At 38.8% G+C, this 14,774-nt stretch overlaps 1 protein-coding gene across 2 annotated transcripts in view; it reads left to right on the forward strand.

The window, feature by feature from the left end:
• Positions 1–14,774, forward strand: part of PIGU (phosphatidylinositol glycan anchor biosynthesis class U) — a 114,452-nt gene that overhangs the window by 71,447 nt on the left and 28,231 nt on the right. For both annotated transcript variants that reach the window (XM_058433014.1, XM_032143274.2), the window contains one exon: positions 14,618–14,772. In XM_058433014.1, the coding sequence (XP_058288997.1) occupies positions 14,618–14,772 (155 nt within the window). The remainder of the gene's footprint in view (positions 1–14,617; positions 14,773–14,774) is intronic.

The following is a 14,774-nucleotide window of genomic DNA, read 5'->3' on the forward strand; positions in this document are numbered from 1 at the left end:
CTTTCTGTTATTTCTGCTATGTCCAGGTGGGTGCTAGGGCAGAGGTAGCAGTGCTGTTGGCTTTGTTTCTTTTTGGAATGGGTAAAAATGAAGGTACGAGCTTGATCAAGCATTTTCAATAAAGTTTTCTACCAGTTTTGTTGTCTCTAATATATCTGTCACACAAAATATATCTCCTGGATCTCTTCTTGTGATTCCAAAAACTTAGATGTAAAAACATTGTTAGGTTAACTCCCTTTAAGAGTTTATTTGGATAACTGGCTTTTTCGCTTTCACACCGTGTCTGAGAAAGGAAATGGTTTCTGTACAGAAAATGCTTTTCTCCTTAGTGCTGTAGAGACTTGGGGAGAGGAAGACAATCTTAATATAGCTGGGCTTTTTCTGAAGCAGTCTGAGAATTCTTAATTTCTCTAAATATTTTTTATATATTAGCAACAATGTGACTTCTGGGATACTGTAACTGCAAGTCAACATTTTCAGGTTGAGGGTGCACATAACGCCTGGATCACATCTGGCCCACAGATGTGGTTCATTTGACCCTGGTGCTTGACTTTTTTGAAATTAGTAGTCAGCATTTTAAAAATTCATGTGGAAATTTTGTATTTCTGGCTCCTTTTGAGGAATTATAAGATCTGTCCCCTTTAGGCAGAGCGTACCCTCTTCAGATTGCCACAGTCCCTGTTTCATTTCTCTTACCTTCACTCATTTGTTACCTGCCTGGTCCCCTGTAGGGGTGTGGTGTATGTGCATGTGTGTGTATCTGTCTGTCCACTAAAAGGTCTAGAAACAATGACCAACCAGTATGAATGAACATTCTTAGTGCCCAAATTATGATCTTGAAATACCATTTACCCATTTAGAGAAACTGGGGTTTCTTAGGGAAATGGCTAATTCTAGGTTTTAGGGCAGGAAATATATAGGATGATCCTAGAATGTTGTGATAACAGGTAACATGAAAGTTTATCAAAGTCTACTGGAGTCATCTTGAAAGGACTTAGGATCTAACTTGAAGAGGTTCCCACTGACCAAAGAGGGATAATTTGAGTTTCAGTAAGCTAAGAATTGCAATAGATTAAAACTCATAAATATATTTAAATCCAGGCATTCATAATATTACTAAAAAGGAAACCTACTTGGCTAAATTAGGAGAATTGATAAGAAATCAATTCTTGTATTGAAAACTGGATAAATAAAAGGAAAAAAATAAGTATTTGTCCTGCCTTTCCTGTACCACTAGATAACCATATAGTAGGTGACAGAAATATATCTTTATAAAATTATTTCAACTTACAAATGAAAACCAAATGATAGGATAGCATCATTTTACAACCCCTTATGGTCTAGGTACTGAGCATCAATAACTACTAACATCAGAAACAAACAAAAACCAAGCCTCCTGACAAAAGAACATTACCCACCACCAAAGTTTGCCAAAAGGATGAAATCCAAAATTGATCAAGCCTCTGGATATAGCTGCAATTTGCAAGAAATACTGAAAACAAGGTGCATAATTAGAAAATCCAGATTATGGGATGTTATATGGGTTAAATGTCCCAGATTCTGTAACATATGAATTGTAACAAGAAAAAAAAAAAAGATATGGGCAGGAGTAGGCTGGAGTGGAGGAGCTCTGAATTAAGAGACTTAAAAATTGTATCAAAAATTTTAAAAATAGGCAAGACCTAAACTATAGAAAGGGATGCACGTGTAAGTGGAAAACCATAAAGAAATGCAAGGAAGTGATTATTATCAAAGCCAGGGTAGTGATTACGTTGGAGGGAGGAGGGGATTGTGGTTGGATCAAGGAACATGGAGGAACTTGGGGAATGCCTGGAAAGTTCTTTCTCTCCACCTCGTTAGTGGTTATAAGGATGTTCACCTTATAATCATTCACTAAGCTTTATATTTGTTCTGTGTGATTTCCTGCATTTTGTGTTTGTAATAAAATGGTTTAAAAAATTGATAGAGTTTTTAGGGCGTCATTCTTGCAACCCTTCTGCTTACATATATACATACATTTTGTTTTGTTTTGTTTTTTAAGATGGAGTCTTGCTCTGTCGCCCAGGCTGGAGTGCTGTGGCACAATCTCAGCTCACTGCAACCTCCGCCTCCCAGGTTAAAGCGATTTTCCTGCCTCAGCCTCCCGAGTAGCTGGGATTACAGGCACCCGCCACCACGCCTGGCTAACTTTTGTATTTTTAGTAGAGACAGGGTTTCACTATGTTGGCCAGGCTGGTCTCGAACTCCTGACCTCAAGTCATCCGCCCCCCTCGGCCTCCAAAAGTGCTAGGGTTATAGATGTGAGCCACTGCAGCCAGCCATACATATATTTTATTTTATTTCATTTTATTTTATGATGGAGTCTTGCTCTGTTGCCCAGGCTGGAGTGCGCTGGTGCAATCTCGGCTCACTGCAACCTCTGCCTCCCAGGTTCAAGCAATTCTCCCACCTGAGTCTCCCAAGTAGCTGGGATTACAGGCACCTACCACCACACCTGGTTAATTTTTGTATTTTTAATGGAGACGGGGTTTCACCATGTTGTCCAGGCTGGTCTTAAACTCCTGACCTCAGGTGATCTGCTCGCCTTGGCCTTCCAAAGTTTTGGGATTACAGGTGTGAGCCACCACGCCCAGCCCATACATATATTTTACATACTTACGTTTTAAGTCAGCATTTGCTGTGGAGCAAAAGAGGTAAGATGAAATCTCACCTGTTCACTGGGAAATTTGCAGTGTGAACCTTGTCGAAGTCAAATAAAATATAGAGACAAATCTCTAATGTTTTATTTGGGAAGCAAGAATTGCAATTTGAGGCATACACACAGACTGACTGGCCTTTGGTATGTCCAAAGAACAAACAGAAGGTTAGGAGTTTTATTAGAAAAAGAAATAATATGTATTGCTTTGAAAGAAAGCTCTTTGACACAAGTCAAATTTTTGGGAGCTGGGAATCTCTGATTGGTGAGTGACAGTGGTAGGTTAAAGTAGGCTTAGAGTCACAGCAGGCTGTTTCAGCAGCTGGGCTTGTGGAAAATCTAATTCTTGGAGCAGGTGCTGTATGCCCTGAGTGTTCTTTCCCCTGGCCCTGATTTAGTTGGACATGACAAGAATGACCCAATTTATATAATCAACTTTTACAACCTAGAGATTAAGTTTGGCTCTAGTGTTTATAAACAACAAGCCATCAGGGGATTGCTGGAGTTTCTTTTTTAGGAATTTTAGATGTGCCTCACTGTGTAACTGTAGTAGTCCTGCAAGAATAAGTGCAAGTTCAGTTTTTATAAATAGATGCAGTGCATACTTCAAATTACTTTATCGTTTTAGGGCCCTGTTCCCCAGAGCAAACCTTGACTCCAAAACCATGTCTTCAAAACAGAATTATACTTAAAATTTATTGCACATCTTGTAATCACAAGTTTGCCAAGAAAAAAAATCATTTTCAAGTCTAACACTGAGAGCACTTTAGGTCGAATAAAACACTGAGAAAAATGGTAGCAAACAGAAACTTGGGGGCCACTAATGGGATTCGCAAAGAGTGAAACCTCATCTCCTGAGTGTGTGTTTAGGACTCGCCTAAGAGAACTGCTTTTTTTTTTTTTTCTTTGAGACAGAGTTTCGCTCTTGTTGCCCAGGCTGGAGTGCAATGGCACCATCTCGGCTCTCCGCAACCTCCACCTCCTGGGTTCAAGCGATTTTCCTGCCTTAGCCTCCCGAGTAGCTGGGATTACAGGCATGTGCTACCACATCTGGCTAATTTTGTATTTTTAGTAGAGATGGGATTTCTCCATGTTTGTGAGGCTGGTCTCGAACTCCAAACCTCAGGTGATCTACCCGCCTCAACCTCCCAAAGTGCTGGGATTACAGATGTGAGCCACTGTGCCCAGCCAATAACTGCTTTTAACAGTCTACTTGATTCAATTCTTCATGGCCTTGTTGTTTTATTCCCTGGCATACTTCTTTTTAAATATCAGTAGGGTGGAATGGGAAGACAAAACAATATTTTTACTTTAGAGGGTATTTTTTTTTCTCTCCTGGGCTGTTTTCTTCCTTTTTTTTTCTTCCTTCTTTGCTAAATGGCAGTCTTTTTCAGGAGGAAGATCAAGATGATCAAGGAATTAACTCAGAACCTAAATACCTTCTTCATTGAATTTATCTATGGATGCCTTCTCTTTGTCAAATTCTTTTCTTCTCTTTTCTCTTTTTTCTTTTCTTTTCTGTCTTCTCTTCTCTTTTTTCTTTTTTCAAGACAGAGTCTCTCTCTGTTGCCCAGGCTGGAGTGCAATGGCGTGATCTCGGCTCACTGCAGCCTCCGCCTCCCAGGTTCAAGCGTCTCTCCTGCCTCAGCCTCCCAAGTAGCTGGGATTACAGACGCCCTCCACCAAGTCCAGCTAACTATGATCCTGTCACTGCACCAGCCTAGGCAACAAAGAGAGATCCTGAAATATTCCTATGCTTGCATGAAGAGGGAATATGAATCTAGCAGGGCCTGTAACTTCTTCCCTTGGAGATGGCGCCTGAGGCGTAATTCCTTAATGATCCTTTGGCCTTTCGTTAGGATTACTGGTTGCCTGATGTGACTCCAAGGGCAACAGAACCCTGCCTCTGGGATATTGTCAGTTCTATCATGAGTGAACCTTTTTCATAAGTGGTGGTTGGAATAACTAGAGGCAGAAAGAGCTGGGACAGCATGGAGCTTCTAGAATAGTTTGTGTAAACTGCTTTGGGCCTGGCTCACTAAGGAATATCTCTTTAATAGATGTCTTTAGGTGTGCTAGAATTTGGTCTGCAACTTGCTTTCTTTGCCACAAGATTGTAAAAGAGGTGCTAACACTCACCCACCTGAAACATTTTTCTCAACTGTTAAAGAGCCTGTGAGATGTATATGACCAAAATGGCTCAGCTCCTGCTTGACTTGGCTGCTCTCTACTTCTCTATGCTTATCTTATACCACTTACCCCTCACTCCTAAATCTCCAACCATACAGACCTTCTCTGTTCCTCCAGTGTGGCAAGTTCCATCCCACCTCAGGTCCCATACCCATGATGTCCCATCTGTCTTGAATGCCCTTCTGCTTTATAATATTTGCATAGTTTAAAAGATAATAAAGCAACACTGTGTTCCACTACCCTGCTTAAGTAATGTAACATTTCTCTAGTCCTTTAGAAGCCCTGTACGTCCTCCTTCTACACTGCACTCCTTCCCTCTACCTCAGAGGTTATGACTACCCTGAATTTATTGTTATTTATATATTTTTAAAAATATGTAGTGATGGGGTTTCACCATGTTGCCCAGGCTGGTCTTGAGCTCCTGGGCTCAGGTGATCCACCACCTCAGCTTCCCATATTGCTGGGATTACAGGCATGAGCCACCATGCCCAGCCTATCGTGAATTTTTTGTTAATTATTCTTTGGCTTTTCTTGAAAGTGTTAACCACATATGTATGGCTTGCTAAGCAGTGTATTAAATCTTACATTTTCCCAACATTTTGTAATGAAAAATTTCAAAGAAAAAACAAATACGAACACTCATATACCTATAACCTATGTTCTTCCATTAATATTTTACCATACTTGGTTTATCACATATCCATCTATCCATCAGTCAGTCTTATTTTTGATACATTTTGAAGTAAATTGCAGATGTCATACATATCCTTGTAAATAATTCAGCATAAGCATCAACTGGAGTTCATTATTTATTTACACTCTTTTTCATTTTAGGTAGAATTTACATACCATGAAGTGCACAAATCTTAATACAAACATCTGTGTAACCCAAACTCCTCTCAAAATACAGAAAGTTTCCTCGGGTCCTTTCCCCATCAATTCCCACTCCTATTTCCTCAGACAGAACTGTTCTGAATATTGTTTTAGCCATAGATTAGTTTGGCCTATTCTAAAACATCATATAAATGGAATGAAATAATAGGATTATTTTGTATAAGGCTTCCTTCAACCAGCTTGTTTTTGAGATCCATGTTATTGCATGTAATCTTTTTTATTGCTGGGTGGTTTTTGTGTGTGCAACATTTTGTTTACTCATTCTCCTATTAATGGAAACTTGAGCCCATTTCCAGTTTTTGTCTGTTACAAATAGACTACTATGAACATTCTGGTACAAGTCTTTTTGTGGACTTAACGTTTTTGTTTCTCTTGAGCAGTACCTAGCAGAATTTTTGGGACATTAGGCAAGTGTATGTTTAGCTTTGCTAGAATCTACTAGACAGTTTTTCAAAGTTTTTGCACCATTTTACACCCCCCCCAACCAAATATGAGAGTCTAGTTGCCACACATCTTCACCAACATTTGATAGTATCAATCTTTTTAATGTTGGCAATTCTAGCGGTATATCTTCGTGAAGTTCTGCTTGTCTTTTGTTTATTTTGCTTTGTTTTTGAGAATTCAAACTTGTATTTGACTAATATCTTTAAAATTTAGAAAATAAAAATTGACACAGCTAGAAGAAATTGATAAATCAGCCATCGTAATTAGTTTTAACAAATCTCTCAAAGTAAGATTAAACAGCCAAAATATTTAATAATTATATAAACGATTTGAACATCACAATAACAAGCTTGATTTAATGAACATTAGAGGCAAGGCAAAGGGCTGATTTTTTTTTTATACTGGCCTTGTAGAACGCTCTAATTTTTTAAATTGCATGTTTATTTTTTTAACCAACCATGTAACAGATGGTTTTATCTCCATTTTTAAAAGCTTTTTATTTTGAATTAATTTTAGACCTACGGAAAAGTTGCAAAAATAGTACAGAGTTTCTTGTATCCCTCACTCCACTTCCGCTAATGTTAACATTTTACATAACCATACTACAGTTATCAAGAATAAATTAATATTTATGCAACATTATTAACTAAACGACAGACCTTATTAGAATTTTGCATTTTCTACTGAGGCAGTTTTTGTTTCAGGATCATATTTAGGTCCCACATTGCATTTGGTGGTTTTATCTCCTTAGCCTGTCCTAGTCTGAGACAGTTCCTCAGTCTTCTCTTGTCATTCATGACTTGTGAAGTTATTTTTGTGAAATATACCTCAGTTTAGATTGTCATAGTTTTCTCACAACTGAACTGAAGTTACACATTTTTGGCAAAAATGCATATTGTGTCCTCAGTGCACTGTACCGAGGGGTTCATGATATTGCCATATCTTCTCAATGGTAATGTTTACCTTGATCACTTGGTGACGTTAGTGTCTGCCAGGTTTCTCCACTGTAACTTTTTTTGTTTTGTTTTGTTTTTGAGACAGGGTCTTGCTCCGTTGCCCAACTGGGCTCAAGCAGTCCTCTTGCCTCAGCCTGCCAAGTAGCTTGGATTACAGGCGAGCACTACCATGCCCAGCTAATTTTTGTATTTTTAGTTGGCCAGGCTGGTATTGAACTCCTGACTTCAAGTGATCCACCCACCTTGGCCTCCCAAAGTGCTGGGATTAAGGCATGAGCCACCATGCCTGGCCTGTTTTTCATAATTACTTAGATTAGTTCTTTTCTTCCGCCATGTAACCCTTCAGTGTGGTTGTGTTATTAATTTGTAATATAGTTAGGTTCATTTGTTAGTGTTTATATTCATTTTGGATTCTCCCCACATATTGGTTGATTTTAATTGTTTATTTGGGAAGAGGGTAAATGAAGGGAATGTAAAATATTACTGTGGTTCTAAGAGTCAGCTGTACAAAAAGAGCAGTATTACTCTGTCATCATTCCTGCTATCCTGTTCTTCTAGTCCTTCCCCTCTTACCCTAGGTAATCACAGTCTTGCCTTGGTATTTGTGGTGGATTGGTTCCAGGACCTCCTGCAGGTACCAAAATCTCAGGATGTTCAAGTCCCATATAACCTAGGCACATCCTGTCCTATGCTTTAAGTCATCTCCAGATTACTTGTAATACCTAATACAATGTAAATAGTTCTTATACTGTATTGTTCAGGGAATAATGAAAGAAAAACATCTCTACATGTTCAGTACAGACATAATTTTTTTTGAAATATTTCCTATCCTTAGTTGATTGAATCCATAGATGTGGAACCCATGGATATGGAGGGCTGTCTTCTCTTTAGTTTCTGTCTTATCTTTCCTGTATTCCTTTCACACACCAGTGAATAGATACATGTATATATGTATATTTTCTTTTCTTTTTTTTTTTTTGAGACGGAGTCTTGCTCCGTTGCCCAGGCTGGAGTGCAGTGGCACGATCTCGGCTCACTGCAAGCTCTGCCTCCTGGGTTCATGCCATTCTCCTGCCTCAGCCTCCTGAGTAGCTAGGACTACAGGCGCCCGCCACCATGCCCGGCTAATTTTTTTTTATTTTTAGTAGAGATGGGGTTTCACCGTGTTAGCCAGGATGGTCTTGACCTCCTGACCTCGTGATCCGCTCACCTCAGCCTCCCAAAGTGCCGGGGTTACAGGCGTGAGCCACTGCGCCCAGCCTATATGTATATTTTCTTATATGCCTTTATTTATTTATTTAGCGACAGAGTTTTGCTCTTGTCGCCCAGGCTGGAGTGCAATAGCACGATCTTGGCTCACTGCAACCTCCACCTCTTGGGTTCAAGTGATTCTCCTGCCCCAGCCTCCCAAGTAGCTGGGATTACAGGCACCTGCCACCACGCCCAGTTAGGTTTTGTATTTTTAGTAGAGATGGGGTTTCACCATGTTGGTCAGGCTGGTCTCGAACTGCTGACCTCAGGTGATTTGCCCACCTCTTATATACCTTTCTTATATGAAGGGTAGCATACTGTAGATAGTCTTTTGTGCTTTCCTTTTTTTCACTTAACATTATTTCCTGGAAATTCCTCCATATCAGTATAGATAGAATAGAGATTGTCCTCATTCTTTTTCACGGCTGCGTAGTACGCCATTGTGTGAACATACCATAGTTTATTCAGCCTCTCTCCAGTGTATGGGAATTTAGATTGCTTACAATATTTTGCAATTACAAGTAATGTTTCGTGAGTAACCTTGTATATACATATTTTCATATTGTTGGAGGTATATCTTCAAGATAGATTTCTAGAAAGTGGAATTATTGAAGTATGTATGTAGTTTTGTTTTGTATTGATTTTTTGAGACAGGGTCTCACTCTACAGCCCAGGCTGGAGTGTAGTGGCATGATCACAGCTCACTGAAGCCTCAACCTCCTGGGCTCTAGTGATCTTCTCACTTCAGCCTCCCTGGCAGCTGGGACTATAGGTGAGCACCACCACATAGGGCTAATTTTTGTATTTTTTGTTGAGATAGGGGTTCGCTATGTTGCCCAGGCTGGTCTTGAACTCCTGGACTCAAGTGATCCACCTGCCTCAGCCTCCCAAAGTGCTGGGATAACAGGCATGAGCCACCATGCCTGGCGTTTTTTGTTTGTTTGAGGCAGGGTCTCTCGCTCAGTCCCCCAGGCTGGAGTGCAGTGGCACAATCATGGTTGAGCTTTTTTCTACATCAGAGTTAAAGACAAGTTCACCACGTTTTTTTCTAGTACAGTGCTTTATCATTTCATTTAAAAAATATATTTGGATCCCTAAGCTATTTGGAGTTTATTCTTGTGAATGGTGTGAGAGATAGGTCTAATTTAACCTTTTCCAAATGGTTACCTTGTTGTCCTAGCATCATTGATTAAAAAGTCAATTTTTATCATAGTGATATGCCACCACCGTCATATACTAAATTGCATATGTATTTTGGTCTAGTGCTGGACTTTCTGTTTTATTCTACTAGTCTACTTCTCTATTAACGAGCCAATATTGTGCTGCTTTAATTATAGAGGTTTTATATTTTGATGTCTGATAAGGCTAGTCCCCCTTCATGATTTTTTTTTAATCAGTGTTTTCTTAGCTATTCTTGCATGTTTGTTTTTCCATATGAGCTTTTTATCTACATGAAGTGGCTTGGTGGCTTTTTTTTTTTTCTTTAAGACAGAGTCTCACTCTGTTGCCCAGGCTAGAGTGCAGTAGCACGATATTGGCTGAAGCCTCCACTTCCTGGGTTCAAGCTGTCCTCCCACTTCAGCCTCTGGAGTAGCTGGGACTACAGACATGTGCCACTATGCCCTACTAATTTTCGTATTTTTTGTAGAGATGCGGTTTCGCCATGTTGCTGAGGCTGGTCTTGAACTCCTGAGCTCAAGTGATCCACCCTTCTCTGGTTCCCAAAGTGCTGGGATTACAGACATGAGCCATCGCACCTGGGCCAATTTTCTATTTTCTTGTGAATTAGTTTTTTTTCTAATTTTTTATTTCATTATTTCAGAAAAATTGAATTGGTACTATAATAAATACCTTTTTAAAGATTCTTCAGTTATCATTTTGCCATATTATGTATATCTATGTAAATATATTGATTTTTCTTTTTTCCCCTGAATTACTTGCTTGGAAGTTACAGACAAGACACATCAACCCTAATTCAGTAGGTAACTCTTAAGAACTAGGCATTCTTTATATAACCATGATACTCTTGTCACCCCTAGAAATTTAACCTTGATAGAATAATATTATCCAATATATTCTCTCCAAATTCAAACTCCCCAATTTATATGTGACCTTTATAGGATTTGGGGGAAGGGATGGGGTTCAGGATGTATTACATTTCATTGTCATGTCCTTTGATCTCCACCTCTTTTTAGTTACACAGGCATTTTTAATCATTTAAATTATTTATACTTTTCATAGAATGTTTTCATTTCACCTTTTTTTAAATACATTGGCATAAATTTTAAAATATTTTCTCCTCCCTGATACATCTATAGTTATGCCCTCTTTTATATTCCTAATGTTGTTTATTTGTTCGTCTCTCTTTTTTTCTTAATTATTCTTATTAGAAACCCATCAATAACATGAGTCATTTCTAAGAACTAGATTTGGTTTTGTTGATTCCTTATATTGTACCTTTATTTTCTATTTTAACAAATTCTGCTCTTTATTATTTTCTTCCTTCTTTTGGGATTTATTCTGTTTTTCTAATATCTTAAAATGGGTGTTTAGCTTATTTATTTTCAATTTTTCTTCTATTCCAAAGTAAATTTCTTTTTTAATATTTCTTTTTTTTTTTTTTTTTTTTTTGAGACGGAGTCTCGCTGTGTCGCCCAGGCTCGAGTGCAGTGGCGTTATCTCGGCTCACTGCAAGCTCCACCTCCCAGGTTCACGCCATTCTCCTGCCTCAGCCGCCCGAGTAGCTGGAACTACAGGCGCCCACCACCACGCCCAGCTAATTTTTTTGTATTTTTAGTAGAGTCAGAGTTTCACCACGTTAGCCAGCATGGTTTCGATCCCCTGACCTCACGATCCACCCGCCTTGGCCTCTCAGAGTGCTGGGATTACAGGCGTGAGCCAACACGTCCGGCCTACCAAAGTAAATTTCTAAGGCTGTACTTTTCCCTCAGAGTATTGTTTATCTACATTACACAAATAGTAATATGAGGTATTTTCTGACATAATCATTTCTCTTTGACTCCTAGGTTATTTGGAAAAGTGTTTTAATTTTTTATAATACAATTCAAGAGATTTATTATGCAACACGACTATAGTTAATAATATATTGTATACTTGAAAATTACTAAGAAAATAGATATTAAGTGTTCTCACAACAAATAAGTGATACGTATGTGAGGCCAGCAAGTTTTTTTCTAATTTATTTTAGGTTATCTTTTCATTAATAATTTCTATTAATTCCATTATCATCAGAGATTGGAGTCTGTATGATAAAGATTCCTTGAAGTCAATATGGGTTTATGGACTGATTTAAGTATGTGATGTTTTTATAAATACCCCCAAAATGCTTGAAATGAATGTGAATTACTTAGTTATTAGGTGCCCTGCTCTATATAAGTATGATTTGTAAGATCTTATGAGATTAAACTTGTGAAATGTGCTTCATTTTTTCTATTTGATTACTAATTTGTCTGCTTGATCTATCAATTATGCATTGATGATGGATTTGTCTATTTTTCCTTTGTAGCTTAATCCACTTTTGTTTTATATATTTTGAGACTGTTATTAGTTACATTCAAATTTAGAACTGTTATATTTTTCCAATGAAAGGAGCCTTTTATCATTATTGGACTATTTTTATCTCTGCAATACTTTTTTACATAAAAGTCTATTTTATCTGATAATAGTGTAACCACACTAGCTTTCTTTTGCCTAATGTTTCCGTGGCATATCTGAAAAAGTCCTTTGATTTCCAGCTTTTCTGTGTCTCTCATATATATATATATATATATATTTTTTTTTTTTTTTTTTTTTTTTTTTTTTTTCTATTTTTTTTGAGGGATCTTGTTGTGCAGTGGTGCAATCTCGGCTCACTGCAAGCTCTGCCTCCCGGTTTCACACCATTCTCCTGCCTCAGCCTCCTGAGTAGCTGGGGACTGCAAGCACCTGCCACCACACCTGGCTAATTTTTGTATTTTTTGTAGAGATGGGGTTTCGCCATGTTAGCCAGGATGGTCTCGATCTCCTGACCTCGTGATCCACCTGCCTCAGCCTCCCAAAGTGCTGGGATTACAGGCATGAGCCACTGCGCCCGGCCTCTGTGTCTTATATTTTAAGGTATATCTCTTGTAAATAGCATGTAGCTGCATAACTGATTTTTTTCCTAACAACATGATTTATTTTATTTTATGTTATTTTCTGTTAATTTTATGTTATTTTATGTTATGTTATTTTATTTTATGTTATGTTATGTTATGTTATTTGAGAGAGAGTCTCACTCTGTTGCCCAGGCTGGAGTGCAGTGGTGCAATCTTGGCTCACTACAGCCTCTGCATCCTGGGTTCAAGTGATTCTCACGCCTTAGTCTCCTGAGTAGCTGGGACTACAGGCGGACACCACCACACCCAGCTAATTTTTGTATTTTCATTAGAGATGGGGTTCTGCTATGTTGGCCAGGCTGGTCTTGAACTCCTGGCCTCAGATGATGTTCCCACCTCAGCCTCCCAAAGTGCTGGGATTACAGGTATGAGCCACCGTGCCCAGACCCTGACAACATGATTTTTAGTTATACAGTTTTGTTCATTTGAATTGATTGTGATTTGTTTAAATTCATTTCTGTTTTCTCACATACTGGGGTGGTTTTTTTGTTTTCTGGTAATTCTTATTTTCCTTTTCCTTACAACAAGTCGTAAATTATTTCTCTTCCCCCAGAATCTTTTTTGTTTTTTTGAGGAAAACATTTTCGAGAGAGGAAAAATACAGAAAATGTATAATGATAGCCATATGTCAACTGCCCAAACTAAACAGATATTAAGATTTTTGCTATATTGTTTCATATTTGCTGTTGTCATACTTAATAAAATATGTGAGGCCAGGCACAGTGGCTCATGCCTGTAATCCCAACACTTTGGGAGGCCAGGGTGGGTAGATCACCTGAGGTCAGGAGTTTGAGACCAGCCTGGCCAACATGGTAAAACCCTGTCTCTACTAAAAATATAAAAATTAGCTGGGCGTGGTGATGGGCGTCTGTATCACAGCTACTCAGGAGGCTGAGGCAGGAGAATCGCTTGAACCTGGGAGGTGGAGGTTGCAGTGAGCTGAGATCACGCCGTTGCACTCCAGCCAGGGCAACAAGAGCGAAACTCTGTCTCAAAAAAAAAAAAAAGGCCAGGTGCGGTGGCTCATGCCTGTAATCCCAGCACTTTGGGAGGCCAAGGCGGGTGATTCACAAGGTCAAGAGATGGAGACCATCCTGGCCAACACGGTGAAACCCCGTCCCTACTAAAAATACAAAAATTAACTGGCTGTGGTGGTGCGCACCTGTAGCCCAGCTACTTGGGAGGCTGAGGCAGGAGAATCGCTTGAACCTGGAGGCAGAGGTTGCAGTGAGCCAAGATCGTGCCACTGCACTCTACCTTGGCAACACAGCGACTCTGTCTCAAACAAACAAAAGCAGATAAAGTTGAAGTTTTTTTAGTTTTTTTAACCCAAATTTGGGTTTTTTAAAAGTCTTTTTTACTTGTTTATTTCTTTTCATTTTGTATATGAATGCCAGGTTATATGAAGTTTCTTAGGTTCCAATTATATTTTCCTCTCTCATTCCCAGGAGGCTAATGCTATCATAACTTTAGTATATGTCCTTCTAATCTATGTTTTATGAAACTTACAGGTGTGTGTATGTGTGTGTGTGTGTGTAAATAATAGTATTATTTGGTATAATCTCAGAACACAAGTATTTTCATATAATAGGGTTGTTTGGCAATTTTCTATTATAACCTCATATTTTTTAGATCTAGCCATGTTGACATTTATAGATACAATATATTCATTTAACCTGGCAAATAGTATACCATATGTCAATATACCACAATTTATTTGTTCCTCTATTGAAGGATTTTTTTCTTGATATTCCAAACAATGGTGCAATGAATGTTCCTCCATTTGTATCTTCTGCAGCATGTCTCCAGGATACATACCTAGAAATGGTGTTACTAGGTCTGAGGTCAGAGGATGCACCCGTAATACCTTTTTAACACTTACATCCTTCTTAGTTAATTAAAGATCAAAGCAAAATTATAAACCTGTGTATCATAGCATGGTTTCGCAGGAGGGATCTTTAAGTGTAAGCTAATAGCTGCCCTCTGTTGTGTACATCCCTAAGTTTATATCACTTTACCTTCTCTCCTAGCGGCAGTACATACCTGTGAAAATGAAGAGCAAAGCCTTCTGGATCTTTTCTTGGGAGTATGCCATGATGTATGTGGGAAGCCTAGTGGTAATCGTTTGCCTCTCCTTCTTCCTTCTCAGCTCTTGGGATTTCATCCCCGCAGTCTATGGCTTTATGT

The sequence above is a fragment of the Hylobates moloch genome, unplaced genomic scaffold, assembly GCF_009828535.3.
Source record: "Hylobates moloch isolate HMO894 unplaced genomic scaffold, HMol_V3 SCAFFOLD_21, whole genome shotgun sequence".
Classification (NCBI taxonomy): Eukaryota; Metazoa; Chordata; class Mammalia; order Primates; family Hylobatidae; genus Hylobates; species Hylobates moloch.